Genomic DNA, 16,390 nt, shown 5'->3' on the forward strand with positions numbered 1-16,390 from the left:
CCATGTTCAGTTCACCCGACTTTAGTAACTACCAATATTCTGTCCATCTGAATTTATGTATTGCTTTGCCTATGGATAATATTCAGTAACAAATACTTCAGGTGTTACTTCTAACAACGCCAGGCACAGATAATACAGTAGTGTATATTTTTGTTTTTTAATTCTCCCAGGATGACTGGAGCTAAGAATCAGAAAATAAAACAAAGGAATTAAGATTAAAACTTAGTTCTTTCTAAACTGCCCTTTATCTGACCCTTAATGTAAAATGTCCATGAAAATAGTGGCATATTCCTATAATACCCTAGAAATATGTATTACCTACATAGGTGAATTGTGAGTAGAATATAAAATAGTGTCCTAAACTTCTAGGACAACAGCTAGCATCAATAAGTGACTAAGACAATTTAGTGACTGGATGTCCTTCATTTTTATTTAAACTTAAAAGCAAAAATTCCAGTAAAACTGGGAAAAATGAAAAAAAAATGGCAGCATATGTGTGTGTAATAAGTGTAAAATTTTGGTATGTTGACTTGGTCTTACTTTAAATTTATCTTTAAGTTATAATCACTTGATCTTTTTTGCATTAAAAATGGTATTTCTTACCAGCTAAGAGTCTGCAAAGACACAGACTGAAAAGTACATGACTTAATAAAAATCGTCGTTTAAAAGTTCTCTTGAAGAATCCATCTTTTTATTGACTGTGTTTGAATTTAGAAGACACCTGTAAACCTCCCCCCCCCCCCAAACACACACACACACATACCCATTAATTCCTAGGACAAAAAATGCTTGACCACAGAGGACTAAGAGGGAGCTGCACACTAAACTCAGAGGATTCCATTTTCTACGGATTCATGGTATTGTGACAGTGAACAGTGTGTTAGGTACAGAACAGTACAGCTTTGGCTAAATTTCATCCTAGTGAAAGTAATATTATCAACGCGATGAGAGGACAAAGTCATGTGCGCTGTCGTGCTGTCATGAGAGGAGGGAGTGTGCCCCTGAGTGGGTGACAGGAGACCGCAGCATCGGAAGACTGCAGCATAAGTTCCTACTACAATGAAATGACTACTGCTTACAACAGCTTATTTTCCACTTTATATCCACTACCACTCGGTTCTCCTCAGGTAATGAGGTTCTTCCCAGATATAATTAAGAATGATGGCTTTGGAGCACTGGCTCTTAGAGGAAATGGGCTCAAGTCCGGAGGCACACAACCTTCTGCACTTCCAGTTCCATAAAATACAACCCTCTATTCTGACTAGGAATGCAGGGTGCAAATATAAGCAGGCTAAACTTTCTTATACATTTCAAATAAAATATTAGAAAACTAGCAATGTCTCTAAAATCTACTCCCTGTGTCTACTTGGCTTTTTACCAAGTGGAGGCAGCAGGAGCCACAAGGGAAGTAAGGAATCAAACACACACCCAAGGCTTAGCTGGAAGGGATTCAAGGACCCGTGCAAATCAACAGAAATAGCACAATTTAAGGAGCTGTTTTTTAAAATTAGAGAAAAAAAATTACCTTGTTCACTATCATTTTTTTTAGGAAGAGAAAAGAAAAAAATCCAAACAACAAATGTCTTCAGGTCACCAGAAACAACATGAATGGTTGTTATATTACTATATTACAGCTGAGAAATGTCAGGAAAATGTCTCACTTTTTTGTTAAAAAGGCAGTATGCTTTGATATGCAGTCAGTCCCCTTTACCATGCTGCAGCAGGAACGTAAATGAAGAGTGCACAAGCTGGATCGAAACAGCTTACCTGGGTAGCTGCCTCCTTCCAAGGCATCGTAACTGTTGGGCAAGGGCGAAGCACTGCTGGTGGTGGAAGAGCTGTCAACACCTACAAGGAAAGCAAACACGGGCTAAGTTCAAAGTGATGGTGAACCTCACAGCACAGCTGCCATCATGAATCAAGTCGGTGTGGCTCAACTAAAAACGTTCCCAACTCTGCTACCAAATTAAAATGACTAATGTTTTTGAGAGCACTCTCACACACACAATGACTGATGTTTTAAAAGATAGACAGACACAGAGAAACACACAAACACACACTCACACAGGCTATATGAATGGCTCAGCACGTAAAAGCACTCGCCATGATAAACTGACCACTTGACTACCTGAATTTGATGGCAACAACAAAAAAACTAACTCTGGAAACTTATACTGGCCTCAACATACTGGCACATGCCCATCCTGACAAATACACAAATTTAATTAAAAAAAATAACAAATAACAAAAACAGTGGGGAGACTACACAGCTGATGAGTGGAATAAAATTCAGTCACACATCAACTTCAAGAATAAACATCAAATTTATAAAAAATAAGCAAATAAAAATTTAGCGCTAGCAGCTCTTTTTAATGGAACAGCACGTGAAATGGAGCTGTTTCACACATAAAAGACTGGGGCTACAGAGATGGCCTAACAGTTAAGAGATCTCAGAGAGGACCTGGGTTGGATTCCCAGCACCCACACGATGGCTACAAAGGAGCTGGAACTCCATCCAGGGGATCCGATGTCCTCTTTGACCTCTCTGAGCACACACAGACATGCGGTACACATACACACATGAAAGGAAAACAGACACGTGAAAGTACAGCAGAAACATGAAAACAAGAAGACCTTATGGCTTGGGTTTCTTCCAGCATAACATGAAAGTATTTTAGTGTCTCCATTTATCCATGTGCAGAAGAGAGATTAACAGCACTTGCCATGTGACTGGAAGCCATGCTCACAGACATAAACATCAGACAGAAGAACTTACGGTTTGTGACCATTCAAACCGGTTAGATTAAGAAAAGCGGAGAGGTGCTAGGACACATGGGAGAATAGAACATAAGAGACAGTTCCTTCATTCATTCACTCAGCAGTACTTCATTGAGAAACTCAGGTAAATACACTGCCGTTTACACAGATAAACACAGTAGAAAATGCCTTGAGACCAAAGTGACAAAACTCTCTGCTAGAGCACTTTCCCTGGCTCTTAACTGACAACAACCGGGAGTTTAGTTTTTCCTTTTTTTTTTAAGTGTTTGTTTTGCCTTTTCATCAAGTATAGACCACATGTTGAACACGACCTGCCATGCCTCTCCCCCTCCACTGGCTCCCTTTGTTCACAGAATTTTACTTTCACTTTCTTGTTGTTTATATGTGTATGAGTTTATAACACTATATATATATATGGGAAGAAACATACACATTTGTCTTCCTAGGACTGGTTGAACTTGAGTGGTCTGATTATCTCCAGGTACATTCATTTTCTCTGCAAACAACTTAACCACTCTTTAAGTCTGGAAAAACCCATCCATTGTCATAAAAATCATTTGTTTTATTTACCCTAACTCCTATGTTGTTGGACACCTTAACTTCATTTTTTTAAAGCTGTGATGTAAAAAGAATGGGCATTACAGTTATCTTCCTCGAAACAGCTTCCAGATAACCTTAAGAATTAAGTGGATGAATTAAGGGCACCATTGACAGTTATTTGTATAGGGATGCTTCACTCTCAGCAAAGAATGTGACTTCAAGGCAGAAGAGCACAGGCACAGTTATAGCTGCTGTGTAACTCTGGGCCAGTTACCACCCCTAGAAACACATGGCTAACCTGATGGGAGGCTCTGGAGGGAAAGCCACTTGCCATCAGGTCGGACTACTAGACCACATGAAGCGGAGGACTGACTGTATCTACTAAGCCCTCCTCTTTGGTTATAAACAGTTTACTGGGAAGTAGTAGTTTTTCTGTTTGTCCACATATTAAACTCGAGCATGACGCTGGTGTACAGGGTCACACCCTCAGTGTGGGACACAGTGGCACAGCTATAACACTGGTACTTAGGAGGCTCAATGCTGAACTTGGGCTACCTAGTGGGATCCTGTCTCCAAAACGTGACAAAACATATCATAGTAAACGGAAGCTGGTGTGAGAGTGCATGCTGTAATTCTAGCACCCAGGAAGCTGAGGCAGAAGGATTATCACTTATCTAACTATACAAACAAGTCTAAGCTATATATAACAAGACCCCAACCCAAAACAAACAGTAAACAAAAAAAAACACACATAAACTCAAATAATTACCAATAGGTAATGGCTGCACAAAATGTCTAGAATAATGGATTGCCATTCAATCAAAAGGAATAAAGTATTCATATTTGCTATAAGGTAAACAAATCTTGAAACCATGCTAAAGCAAAAAGGCCAGGCCAAAAAAGAGCACATATAATATACTGCATATGGTACGGTTCTATTTCAATGAGAGTCTCTAGAAAAGGCAAGTCTACAAAGTCAGAGGGTACACTGGTGGCCACTGAGAGCTGAGGGGAGAGTAAAAGGAAGAGACATGGCTCAGTGGGTGCAGGGTTCTCCTCTGATGTGACAAAAATGTTTAGCAACCTACTTTAGCTCACCCACAAAGCTAGCCAGCACCAGAAGAGCACATATAAAATCCGCTATGGCCTAAGTGTTTGTTAAAAACCACATAACTGGAGACCACAGAACCCTGCATTATACGGGGTCCATGAAAGGCAGTGAGCATCAAAGGATGCTCTCAGCATCACCGGCTCCTGGGACGGTGGAAGCCAACCCAGGAGCACAGCACCATCCTCACACCCACCAAGGCGGCGGCTAACCCTAAAAGGATCTGGAACAGCATTTTTTGGTGGTTACGAATGCAGAAAAACCAAAAACATCATGAAATTTTAGGAGTATAGCCACTTTATAAAACATTATGACAGTTTCTAAAAATACAGTTACTATATGACCAAGAAATGTCATAAGATAAATAAACACAAACCACACAAAAACTTACTGACAAACGTTCATGGGAGCACTACTTATCACGGCCAAAAGACGGAAACAATCAATGTGCACCAACTGGGGGACAGGGAAATAACTAAAGCCGTGTACACACGGGCCTGCTCTTCAACAGGGCAAAGGGATAGAGCACTGGTGTGGGGCCAGCTTGGAGGGGCCTCACACATGCTCAGAGAAAGAAGCCAGTCAGAGAATAAATTAGCACAACTCAACAACATAATAAATCAGCAGTTGCTTGAGCTGTGTAGCTGAGAAAGGCAGAATGTTCTGGAACACTGGTGGGGAATAAAGTAAGAAAACAGTAAAACTTGCTGAGCAATAATCTAAGTAAGTTAATGTTATGGTATGTGAGTTAAACCTCAATAAGACAGCTATACAGTAAGGGAAAAGGCAGTCCTCTATGAGTTCAAGGCCAGCCTAGCTTACGTAGCGAGTTCCACGCCAGGTAAGATTACATAATGAGACCCTATCTCAAAACAAATACCAATTTCTGGTATGCTCTATGTCCAAGAAAAAGGTTTAAAGGTAACTGCTGAGAAATACTAATTCTTGCTGGGCATTTAATCCTAGCACTCAGGAGATACAATCTGTGAGTTGAGGCCAGTAGGTCTACATAACTAATTCCAAGCCAGCAACACTACACAATGAGACCCTCAAAAAAGAAGTGGAGGAGGAGGAATCATCATAATAACTGAGGCTGGAGAGATGATTCAGTTGCTAAGAGCACTTGTTATTCTTACAGTTCCCAGAATTCACATGGTGACTTAGAACTGTCTATGACTCCAGTACCAGAGGATCCAGGGCCCTCTTCTGGCCTCCTTGGGTCTCAGGCACACACGCAGTGCACATACATTTGGGCAAAACACTCAAACATTTAATAACTCTGGGGCTGGAGAGATGGCTCAGCTATTAAGAGCACTGCCTGCTCGTCCAGAGGAACCAAGTTCTAGTCTTAGCACCATTGGTAGTTCACCACCACCCAACCTTCTAGTTTCAGGGGACTCAACACCCTTTGCTGACCTCGGCATGGAACTGGCTCTTTCCCTCAAGCCTAATGCCCTGAGTTAGACTGCCCAAGGCCAACGTGGCAGAAAGAGATTCCTGACTCCCACAAGTTGTCCTCTGACTTCCACAATATGCGGTGGCACACCTTCACCCCACAGAAACACACACTTTTCTTAAAAAAAGTAAAGCCAAAGATTAATATATTTATATCAAATTATTAAAGATCATACTTCTATTTAATCATAAATCTGAGGTTCTTTCATGGCAAGTTAAATGTTAAAATCTTAACATCTTAAGTAAAATCTGTACTTTTTGAAAGTCCCATCCCTAACCAAGAAGCTATTTGCAACTGGTATCTGCGGAGGAGGGAAAAATGGGTTTTCTTAGGTAGACTGTTACTTCACCTGTCAACCACGCTACAGGAAAGCATCCCCAACAACAGTGGCTGACCCAGTGTGGGCTCCCTGTCTGTGCGCTTCTTGGTTTGTGGGGGTTTTGTTTTTTTCTCTTACTGATTTTCTTTCCTTCTTTTTAGTTTATTTGTCCATACTGAATTTCATTTTTTGCTGTTTTTCTCTTTTGAGAACGATCGAGAGAACAAGAGAGAGGGACAGAGAACAAGGGTAGGGGGACTTGAAGCTGGGTAGGACTGCAATGGGAAGCTATAGGAAGAGATGGACTAAGATTACAAAGATTGTCATTTTAATTAAAGTTTTAAAACACCCATCTTAATAATACCATAGCCACAGACTTTCAAGTATGCCTCTTACAAACAGTTGTTCTAGCTTATCTAGTGATAATTAAGTCTGCTCATTTACTTTCAGAAGTCCAAGTCTTGTCTCAAGAACAAAGCAGTAACATTTGTAATCACAAATGGACCACTAAGTCAGACCCAGTTAGCATAATTGAGCTTTGGTAAAACCTAATGCTAACTTGATCCGCTCTAGTGCTTTCATAGTATCACTGCCGACACCAATCACAACTGTGCTAAACCCACATACATGCAAACACACATGAAACCAGCAGGTTGACATCCTGGACACACATAAACCAAGAACTCACTACAATCCTAGAGGAATAACATGGACAGACCTTCACACTGTAACCCTTCAGACTATAGCCGACTTGCCCTGCTGCACCACCCCCTCGCCTTACAATGCAGTTACACTGTAGACCTACTAACCAGGGCCAGTGTGTTCACCAGTATACTGCAGTCTGATTTCCTCTTTCCACTTATGAAATCTTCCCTTATGACAATAGAAAAGCATTTCCTCTCGAGGTAAGGCACTGTTTAAAATCCTAAATCACTGTCTTTTCAAGTTATAATTATAAATGCTGTTTCCCTATTAAGTATTGCTGGAAGCCACTGTATTATTCCTTAGAATAAAAATACAGGTTGAAAAATTCTTATCTAAAATACATGGAGCCAGAAAGTTTTCAGTTTTTAAATTTTTCAGATTCTGGAATATGTATATATAAAAGATGAGGTATCTTTAAATGAATCTAAAGCTAAACATAGACTAACATATATTTCACATGTACCTGAAACATGGGTCCAATAGTAATTGTAGGCGTTTCTAGTACATCTAGGATTAACTATGTATGACCTATCATGAGAAAAGTAGAACTGTCCACTTGAGTCATATCAGTTCTGAAAACATCTGGCTTTTGTAGTATTTAACATTCCAGATTAAGGAAACTCTATCTGTCCCTTTTCAGTGTGAAAGCTAACTTTAGATAAACAATCAATTTTGATGGATTATCCCCCTATTGACATCAGGTAGCTCTACGTTCCTCAGTCCTGTCACAACCCTAAGAACAACGAGGCCAGGTGGGAGAAGTGTATGAATGGAGGTCTTGAGAAGAACTGCCCCTCAGTCTATGCTGGCTCTAGGTCCCAGCTTTTGAAGCTTTGAAAGAAACCAAAGGAGAAAAAAGGAGGAGCTGGAATCTTCTCAAGCAAAGGAAAGAAGAGCTAAATGAACCATTCACCTGGACGACACAGGGAAACCCTCGCTCAAGAAGAAATAAAACTAGCACAGACTCTGAAGCTGAGAAAATATGAAAACACAGAAGCCTTGAAGAAAAGGTGTAAGGTAAGGTGCTCTCTAGGGGTCAGCAAGACCAAGAATCTTTGCTTGTATGGCTCAATTTTAAGAACTGGGCAAAGTGAGGTTTTGCTTCTACATAACTTAGATAAAACATGCAGAAAGATGAAAGGCAGATCCCATGTCCACCACCTATCGGCTGAGAGAAAATGGATACCTGGCACCTCTGAGCTGTTCTTTATTACTAGCAGCAGGCTTCACAGTAACGCCCACTACAGGACTGGCAGGATTCATCCAGTGCAGCAGACACACAGGAGCTCTGCACTCGTGAGACTCAAGGGATGTTCTTCCCTTTCTGTCCTATCTCCCATGCCCAAACATATATTTACAAGGGATGAAGAAAGATATCAGAGCCCAACTGAAGGCATTGCCACTAGCCAAATCAATGGGTTTTCGTAAGTCCAACTCATCAATATAGATGAGAGTTTGAAGATATTAATGAATACTAAAGCAATGGGTGACAGTTAAATAAAGAACATGGTATTCGGGAATGGAGCGCTAGCTCAGCCACTAGAGTACTTGCTGAGCAATGAGGACCAGAGTTAAGCTCTCAGCACCTACAGAAAGTGAAAGGAAGATTCCAGTCCACGTGGAATGCCATTGCTTACATGCCTGCACTTCCAGCTCCAACAAGTCCAAAGCACTCTCCTGACCTCTGCCTGTGCACAGACCCATGCCTCTGCACATGTGCACATACATAGGAATGAAAAAACAAAAACCAGTACATTTGCACATCTCAAAACAATTTCTACAAAGTACTCATTAGCTTCAACAGGACAAAGCAATGGGTTTCCAGTGTCAGCCTGGCAGATGCCACCTCATAGAATGCTAAGGTCATCAATATGTGAACATACATCACCAAGGGCATTGCAAATAGCTTTAAAATCCTGTCAGAGACGTGTCCTTTAACCCAAGTGTGGCTGTGAACATGTGTTATTACAGCAGTTGGAGGGTGGAGGCAAGAGTTAGAAGGATAGCATTGGCTCTACAGAGAATATAAGACCAGCATGAGCTACATGATACTCTCAGTCTCAATAAGTCAAGAGCATCAATTAAAAAGGAAAAACTGTATGATCTGATGCTCATTATCAGGAAACACTTTAGAAAATAATTGGCCCGTGTGAATGAAGTTCTCAGAAACAAGCCATACCCGTGTTAAACAATTCTATAATACTTGACAGGTTTTACCAAGCTGGAATGCTACAGGCTGAAATCCAGTCATCTTGCCTATAGCTCCCTTACTAGCCATTTATTTCCCACCTCTGTGTGTGACCTAACATCCGAGAGACAGGTAAATCTTTCTGGAATGTACAGAAACTCAGCCTCTGCCAATGCAACAAGAATGTTGTCAATCAGATCACATCTGAGCCCCAGCAGAGGTACCTCCACTGGGCTGTGCATCCCCTCGGCCTGATGTTTCCACCAAGAGATTTGAAAAGCGCCTCCATTATGACTCCCTTTACTCTGCTGCTATCAAACTCCCCAAATCATCACCACACTACAACATAGGACTTAGGGAAACCTGTGTTTGCAAGTCAGTCACTAACACTCAGCTTTGAATAAATTCTTAATCCCTTTGAACTGACAGCTTTGTTTCTGTTTGTTTTGCATCAATAGAACTACTGCAGGCATACCAACTAAGTTCAACGCATATGGCAAGCAGTATTTGGGAGTAAAGTTCATGGCTAAGATTTGCCTTTCAGACAACGAAGGGAAAAGTATATAAAGAATTATAAAGAAGGTGGTTTATTTGGACAAAACATACAAGGGAATACCTTTTAAACTTGAAAAATCTGAAATCAAGTTAAAATAAAAATTTAAAACATTTCTGAAAAACAACTTCTTCCTACCTGGAATCTCTTATTTTTATCCCCCTCAAATCATGTAAAAAGATTTGAATATTTTAAACAATACACACAGAACAGCAGGTTTTGGTTGGACAAATTAGCAACTCCTTCCAACAATAATAAATACAGTAGGAAGAGAACTCGGTCATATAAAGTCACTTGAAAGAGCATCCTCACTCCCTCATCTCCTCTCAAGCCCTGAGCTGTTTAATTGTTAATAGTTACCTATCAAAGCACAAAAATATAATTAAGCAGGTTGTCACTACACAACCATATGTACTTCTTTAGTGAATGATAAAAACTGTTTCACAAGCAGGCAAATACTGATGTGGTGCGTCTACGCACATGCTGAGAGGACCCAAGGGGACCCAGACCCTGTAGAACAATCTTACTTTCCTACCACATTAAAAAAAAAAAATCCATATAGCTCATTTTGATTAGTCTGAAGGAACATGCAAAGCAGAAAACATTATTCCTAAGGGGTACTACGGCAACCAGCCAGGAGCTTCAGTCAGGTTTCCCTCCTTTGCACACAGCTTGGCAAGACAGGCATGTCTAAAAGAGGAAAACATTCAACCATCATCAAAGACATGAATAAGTCAAGTGAGCCAAGTTCTCTAACCCACTTGATTGTTCATCGAGCTCAATCTCAGACATTTTCTAAAGGCTGAGACTGAAAAATAAAGACAGTTTGAAGAAGCGAAGACGGACACTGTGAAGCTAGAGCAGACCTGCTTCCTCATCCTCCTCCTGCTCCTCCTCATCATCGGAAGCTGATGACAAGGGAGTCGCTGTGGAGCTAGCTTGATTATTACCATAGTCACCATACTGCATGCCTGTAAAGTGGAAAGCACAAACACAAGAGTCAAACCAACAGGAAAGGCAAGGAAATACATCTTGACATTACATTAAAAGTGAGAGAGATCTGACATTCCAAAGGACATCCCAGCATGCATATTAATATCAGCAGATTATTATCAAAACCAGAACCATTAGAAAAATTTATGCAAAGCAGTTTAGTAAGAGCAATTTTAACTTGAACTAACTGGTTTAAGCATAAAAAAAAGTACCATATGTTTCACTGACTGTAGAATCCACAGTGGTATTTTCAGAAAATATATCTGAACTCTTATCAATATTTACCTCCTTCAGCCTTGAGACTGTTGTAGTCCATTTCCTTTGAGAACACGCTTTTGCTGGAAGGTAGTGATCATTTCTAGTGAACTAAATTTGTACAGCTAAACACATTCCTCTTGTATGCTAACACTACCTTGATGATAGCTCAGTTGCCATAACAGAAAAGAATAAATGGCAGTTAACAACTATACTGAGCTCAGTTCTCTGCTTACTGGAGACACCGTGGCCTTGAGTGTGACAATAACAGAAGTGCTTTTCAGTTCCTGAGATGCTCAGTGCCCAGTGTCACCCCACAGCTTACATATGAATAGGAACTAAGTCCACCAGAAGGTAAACTGTGGGAACGCCACACCTGGTGCTGCTGGCTGTATAAGACTTCCCTTATCATACAGTTATTACCTAATCTGGTAAAACCAAAATGTAAAAATTAACATCCATAAAATTTTACAGGAAAATACAACTAATCTAACTTAAAAATGACAACACTTTATAAATAGGAGTAAACACTTGCTTAGAAGAACAATCTCCTAGCTCTATTTTGAAAAAGGAAAACTCCAGAAACAGCTGGGGTTTCCAAGACCACTCAGTAAGGCTGCAAACACCCTCAAGTGTCACCATCACAGGCTCTGCCGCCTCCTGTGCTCTCACGTCTATTTTTTGGGTGGCCTGTTTGGTTCATGTGAATAAGGAGAAATCATCCTGAGACTAAGAAGCAGCTGCTAATAAAAAGCACATCTGAGTTCAGAGGAAAGCCGAGGTTAGTCTGTACATAATTAAGACTGATCTTTCCACTGATTTGAAAAGAGTCATGGGGATCTGCTAGCTTTGATGTTTTGGGACTTTGTTTGTTTTTTGTCTTTTCAGTTGGTTTCATGCTGTAGTCCGGGCTGGTCCTGAACTCATGGAACTCCTATCTCAGTCCCCTAAGTGATGACATTACAGGGGTGAACTACCATACCTGGCGAGCTGAAACATTTAATATAGATAAATAAGAATATGCTTGAGTTCATCTAAAAAAGTAAAACTCAACATAAAATATATTCACGAAGCACATGACAAATTGACACCTTCCAAATTCAGCAGCTTGGTCTACTAACCACCTACTTAAAATAAAAACTAATAACAGATTAAATTAAATATACCAACAAGTTACAGTTAAACAGACCCAATATAAAAGTTTTTTCACAGAAGAAATCTTTACATTTAGTGACTTATGTCATACTTCCTTGATGTGCTATTGTTAGTGCTATACTTAATGTACATATGTATGTGTAAAGATGGCATAGGAAAAAAAAAGATACTCTGCTGCATTAAAGAGAAGCTAATAAACAGGAAAATAAGAGAATCCTTTCTTCATGACTGGATTAGGACAGTTTGCTACTCAGAGGAGCCACAGAACAAAGCAAATATATATATATATATGTGTATATGTATGTGTGTGTGTGTGTATATATATATATATATATAAACATTTTCCTCTCCAGATTTAGAGAAAAATGATTTATTTCAATTATTAGAAAAAATATAAGGTCTGGTTAAGAGGAAATAAGATAACTAAACAATAATAAGAATTCATTCAGCAATGCAATGATTTAATGCACTAAAACAAACCTTTAACTATGAGAATATTATTTATGTAGCCTTTAGAATACACTGTGGTTGTCCACTTACTATATTAACTAAATGTCACATACCTTCCTCCCACCATGACTTTAGTATGTTCAAAAATTAGCTTACCTTTGCTTGTTCAAATAAGCTCCCTAAAAGCTTGGGAATATTGATAGATAAGAACATGATAGTTCTGGACCACAAAAGAATGGAGTACTCTTTGGAATAAGAGTACTCCATTTAAAAGTCTAGTTTATTTAGAAGGCAACAAAGGGGTAATTCTTGCCACAATCACCAACACCATAACACAGGTATCTCACAATACAGGAAGCACTTAAAGAAAAGAGGGTTGCTTCCATTCAAACCCCCTTTAAGGGCTAAAACCCGTATTGCATGGGCTAGGTCACCAATAAAGTAAGACTGTAACATCACCTCCTAGAGCTCACCCGGAAAGTCCACGGAAATTTATAGAAAATGCCTACTATACTTTAAATCAACTTACGAGCTATGGATTTAGTGAAGCCAAGAGGCCGAGAGCACTTGAGAGGACTTGACACACTGAGCACTGCAGGTGACAGACTCTGGGATTTAAGAGTGGCAGTGGCAGCACTAACAGGAACACTCAGGAAATAAACCAAATAAGATTTCTCAGGGGGGCGGGGAGGGTCCTCCTGCTGAGCTCTCTCAGAAAAATCTCACTATCCTGAAGACAGCTGGACCTTTGAGGGTATATTTCCTGTGGGTTGCATCTTTCCTATTAGAGATAGAGCATTGCTATAAGGAAGCTGGAAAACAAAACAAAACAAAACAAAACCAACTCATTTTGTTTCCCTTTTCCAAACAAAATAAATCCACTTTCCTGATCAATTTCTATTTTCTAATGTCTTCTGGAATACAGGGAAATTAAAATTATGGACCCAGGAGTCAAATTTCACAGGCTTCTTATAAAACCAAAAGAAAGAGCCATCATATCACTCATTACTGTGGTCTGGAAACGTGGCTGATGTGGAACACCGGTCCTAGGGTACACACATACCCTAGGTCTGCCCCCACCCCCACCCCAAAGGGCACAGCGATACTGACAAGCACATTTAGATTAAATTACTACTGAAGGTCTTCTGCAGAAGGCATCCTTGGGGGTGGCCTAACAAAAGCTATCCTCACTGTCCCCACCCCCTACCCACCCATACGCAGCTAAGATGGCAGAAACTGAACTGGCCTCAAGAGATCCACCCCATTGTGAAGGTCATTTTTTTTTTTATTTCAAGAGTTTAGATTTTTGGAGCAACTTTTATCTTTCCTAAGATGTCTTCAAGACAACAAACACTAGATGGCTTTGCAAGAGCTCTCATGAAGGCCAGCTTTTTAAGAAACACTCACATGCACATTCTGTGGGCACTATCTTTCCACCCAAAGAAGTGCCTTGTTAACAGCGTTGTCCCCACCTTAGAAAGGACACGGTAACCCTGAAGCATACTCTGAAATACCGCACTGCGGTGTAAGAGCTGCCTGTGGCTACAAAGAAAGTATCCTCTCCCCTTAAATGACTAACAAAGGCAGCCGAACTTAAGACTGTTTTCTCAAGATGCCTCGGGTACAGGTGAAGCACGGTAGGACTTCACTGGCACTGTCCTCTTCAGAAGCAGAGGGGGTGGGAAACAGGAGCAAGGACGGTGAACCTGTGTGTGCATATCAGCCTGTAAACACTACTGGCACACCTATCAACCTTCAAAGTGTCCCGTGAGAGCAAAGCAAAAACAGTAAGAAATACTCAACAGAGGAGCAGTGTGACAGTGCAGGAGACAGAGACAGCTGGACACTAAGTGTGAGTTCAAGGCCACCCAGGTCTACACAGTGAATCCCAGGTCAATAGGGGCTACATAATGAGACCCTGTCTCAAACACACAAGAAAAGAACAACTGGGCTCTGGGTTCAATTTAGGTTCAGCCATATACTAGTTGTTAGTGCTTATGAAGTTAGTAACTGCTATGCCCAGGGCTGCTGGGTCCTGGAAACCTGACTGGGGCGACGCAGGAATGAAGAAACTGCAGACACTGAAGAAATGACAGACACACATACAGAAAAGCTGAGACCGGGTGGGCTTTGCTCTCTCTGATGGAGAGCAATTACTATGTGACCCGAAACTCAGCATGTTTATTATGTACAGCACAAGGAGGAGGGGTTAGTCTTGGTGGGAGGTCTCTGTAAGGGAGCAGTCTCAGCTGTAAATATCCAGGAGGAAGAAGCTGTAGGTAGGAGGAGGAGGAAGCTGCAGTTGGGAGGAAGAAGCTGCAGTTGCTGCTTTCTGTACACACTGTCAACATTCGTGCTTGGACCAGGGGAAGGCTTTGGCCCTGAGCCTGACCCGGAAAAGGCCTTGCCATGTCCATGGATCTGAGGCACTGGGTCCTTGACATGGCCGTGCTCATGTCAGACAACACACAATTCACTTAGGCCTTCCTTTGCTCCCCACATCTCCCCCTTTCTTATTTCTTAGATGTTCACGAAGACTCTCCGTGCTTAGTCCAGAGGTGGTTCGCTGAAATGCTCAACACCAGACTGTAAGAAGGAGAAGAGGGAAGAACATAACAGCTGCTGTGCCCAACAAAGTGAAAGGAATGTTTAACAGGTTCAACAGACGGAAGACTGAAGCTTGTCAAGGACTGTTTTCTGACAGTAATAGTAGAGCCAATCTTACATAAGCCTCCTCCATTCCTCAGGTGCTGACATAACTGGCTCAAATACACACTATCATGTATCCAAACAGCCGGGGTGGGCCTCGGCTCGTTCCCCAATCATATCTGCTCTTGCTATAGATCTAAGGGGCTGCTCTCACACATGCCAGTATTCATCTGTGTGACATTAAATTCTGTCTAAATTTAAGAGCTGTAGCTCACCACCAATAGCTGAAGAGAGCCCACTAGAACTCCGGGTAGTTAAAGAAGTACTCTCTCAAACAAAGGATGCCTTTAGTATAAACAGGTGTGGAAAGATGTGACCAAGCCACTGAGTGAAAAAGCGATGGCCTGGGGATGTATGTCCAGTAGGCTTTTCCCCTGACTGGACTTACCTGAATGGATATGATTACCAGACACATCAGAAATATAGCTGCAGGGTTATTTCCCAACCCCAGGCCTCGTGCTCCCTCCTCCGACATTTGCATCAGCCTTTTTATTTGACCCCACGTTGGTGGTGTCGCCCTCCTTGAAGTTTGTGCAGGAGGCCTCCTCCTTGGAGACCGCTCGATTGGCTTCAAGGGCCACACTTTCGGTTTCTCTGTGGGCTCCAGTCTCAGCCTCTTCACACCTGCAACCAGGAACTTCACTGCATCCAAAGCTCTTTAGGTGCCTTGAAGGTACCCAAAGTGGCTGTTCCTCACCTTCAGGGAAGACACAAGAATACCCTCTTCCCCACATTAGCAAGGGGACAGGCCAAACCACTTTCCTGTCACCTCAGGTTTTATTTCCCTGTTCTCTGGCAACCAGTACCATTCTGTTAATGTCATCTTTGCACAATTAAAACTTAGTGTAAATGAAGCCCTGTTTAGAGACTCAGTAGGAGCAGAGATTTTACCCTTTTTGCTTTTCTAACTGTTGCTTGATCCACCTGTGGGGTCTTTCTATGTTCCCCTGTCCCTGAGGAATGCCCATGTTGTGAGCTATTTTGTGTTGAACACATTAGTTTTTTAATGCAGAAAAGCTATAAGCAGGAACACTGTCTACCTATGTGCTGTGGATGGCCCATCCCAGCAAATCCAAGAAGGCAACGAGCAACAGCATGCTGGCTGGCAGCCTCCCTGTGCGAGCAGGGCACAAACAATATGAGAACAGCTATCAACAGACACACGCACCAACTGTACACTG

At 41.3% G+C, this 16,390-nt stretch overlaps 1 protein-coding gene across 4 annotated transcripts in view; it reads right to left on the reverse strand.

The window, feature by feature from the left end:
• Positions 1-16,390, reverse strand: part of Sec24b (Sec24 related gene family, member B (S. cerevisiae)) — a 78,841-nt gene that overhangs the window by 27,266 nt on the left and 35,185 nt on the right. For 3 of the 4 annotated variants that reach the window (NM_207209.3, XM_006502468.4, XM_006502467.4), the window contains 2 exons: positions 10,514-10,618; positions 1,768-1,848 (listed from right to left, as the gene is read on the reverse strand). In NM_207209.3, the coding sequence (NP_997092.1) occupies positions 1,768-1,848; positions 10,514-10,618 (186 nt within the window). The remainder of the gene's footprint in view (positions 1-1,767; positions 1,849-10,513; positions 10,619-16,390) is intronic. The other variant, XM_006502469.4, reaches the window with a different exon arrangement.

The sequence above is a fragment of the Mus musculus genome, chromosome 3, assembly GCF_000001635.26.
Source record: "Mus musculus strain C57BL/6J chromosome 3, GRCm38.p6 C57BL/6J".
Classification (NCBI taxonomy): Eukaryota; Metazoa; Chordata; class Mammalia; order Rodentia; family Muridae; genus Mus; species Mus musculus.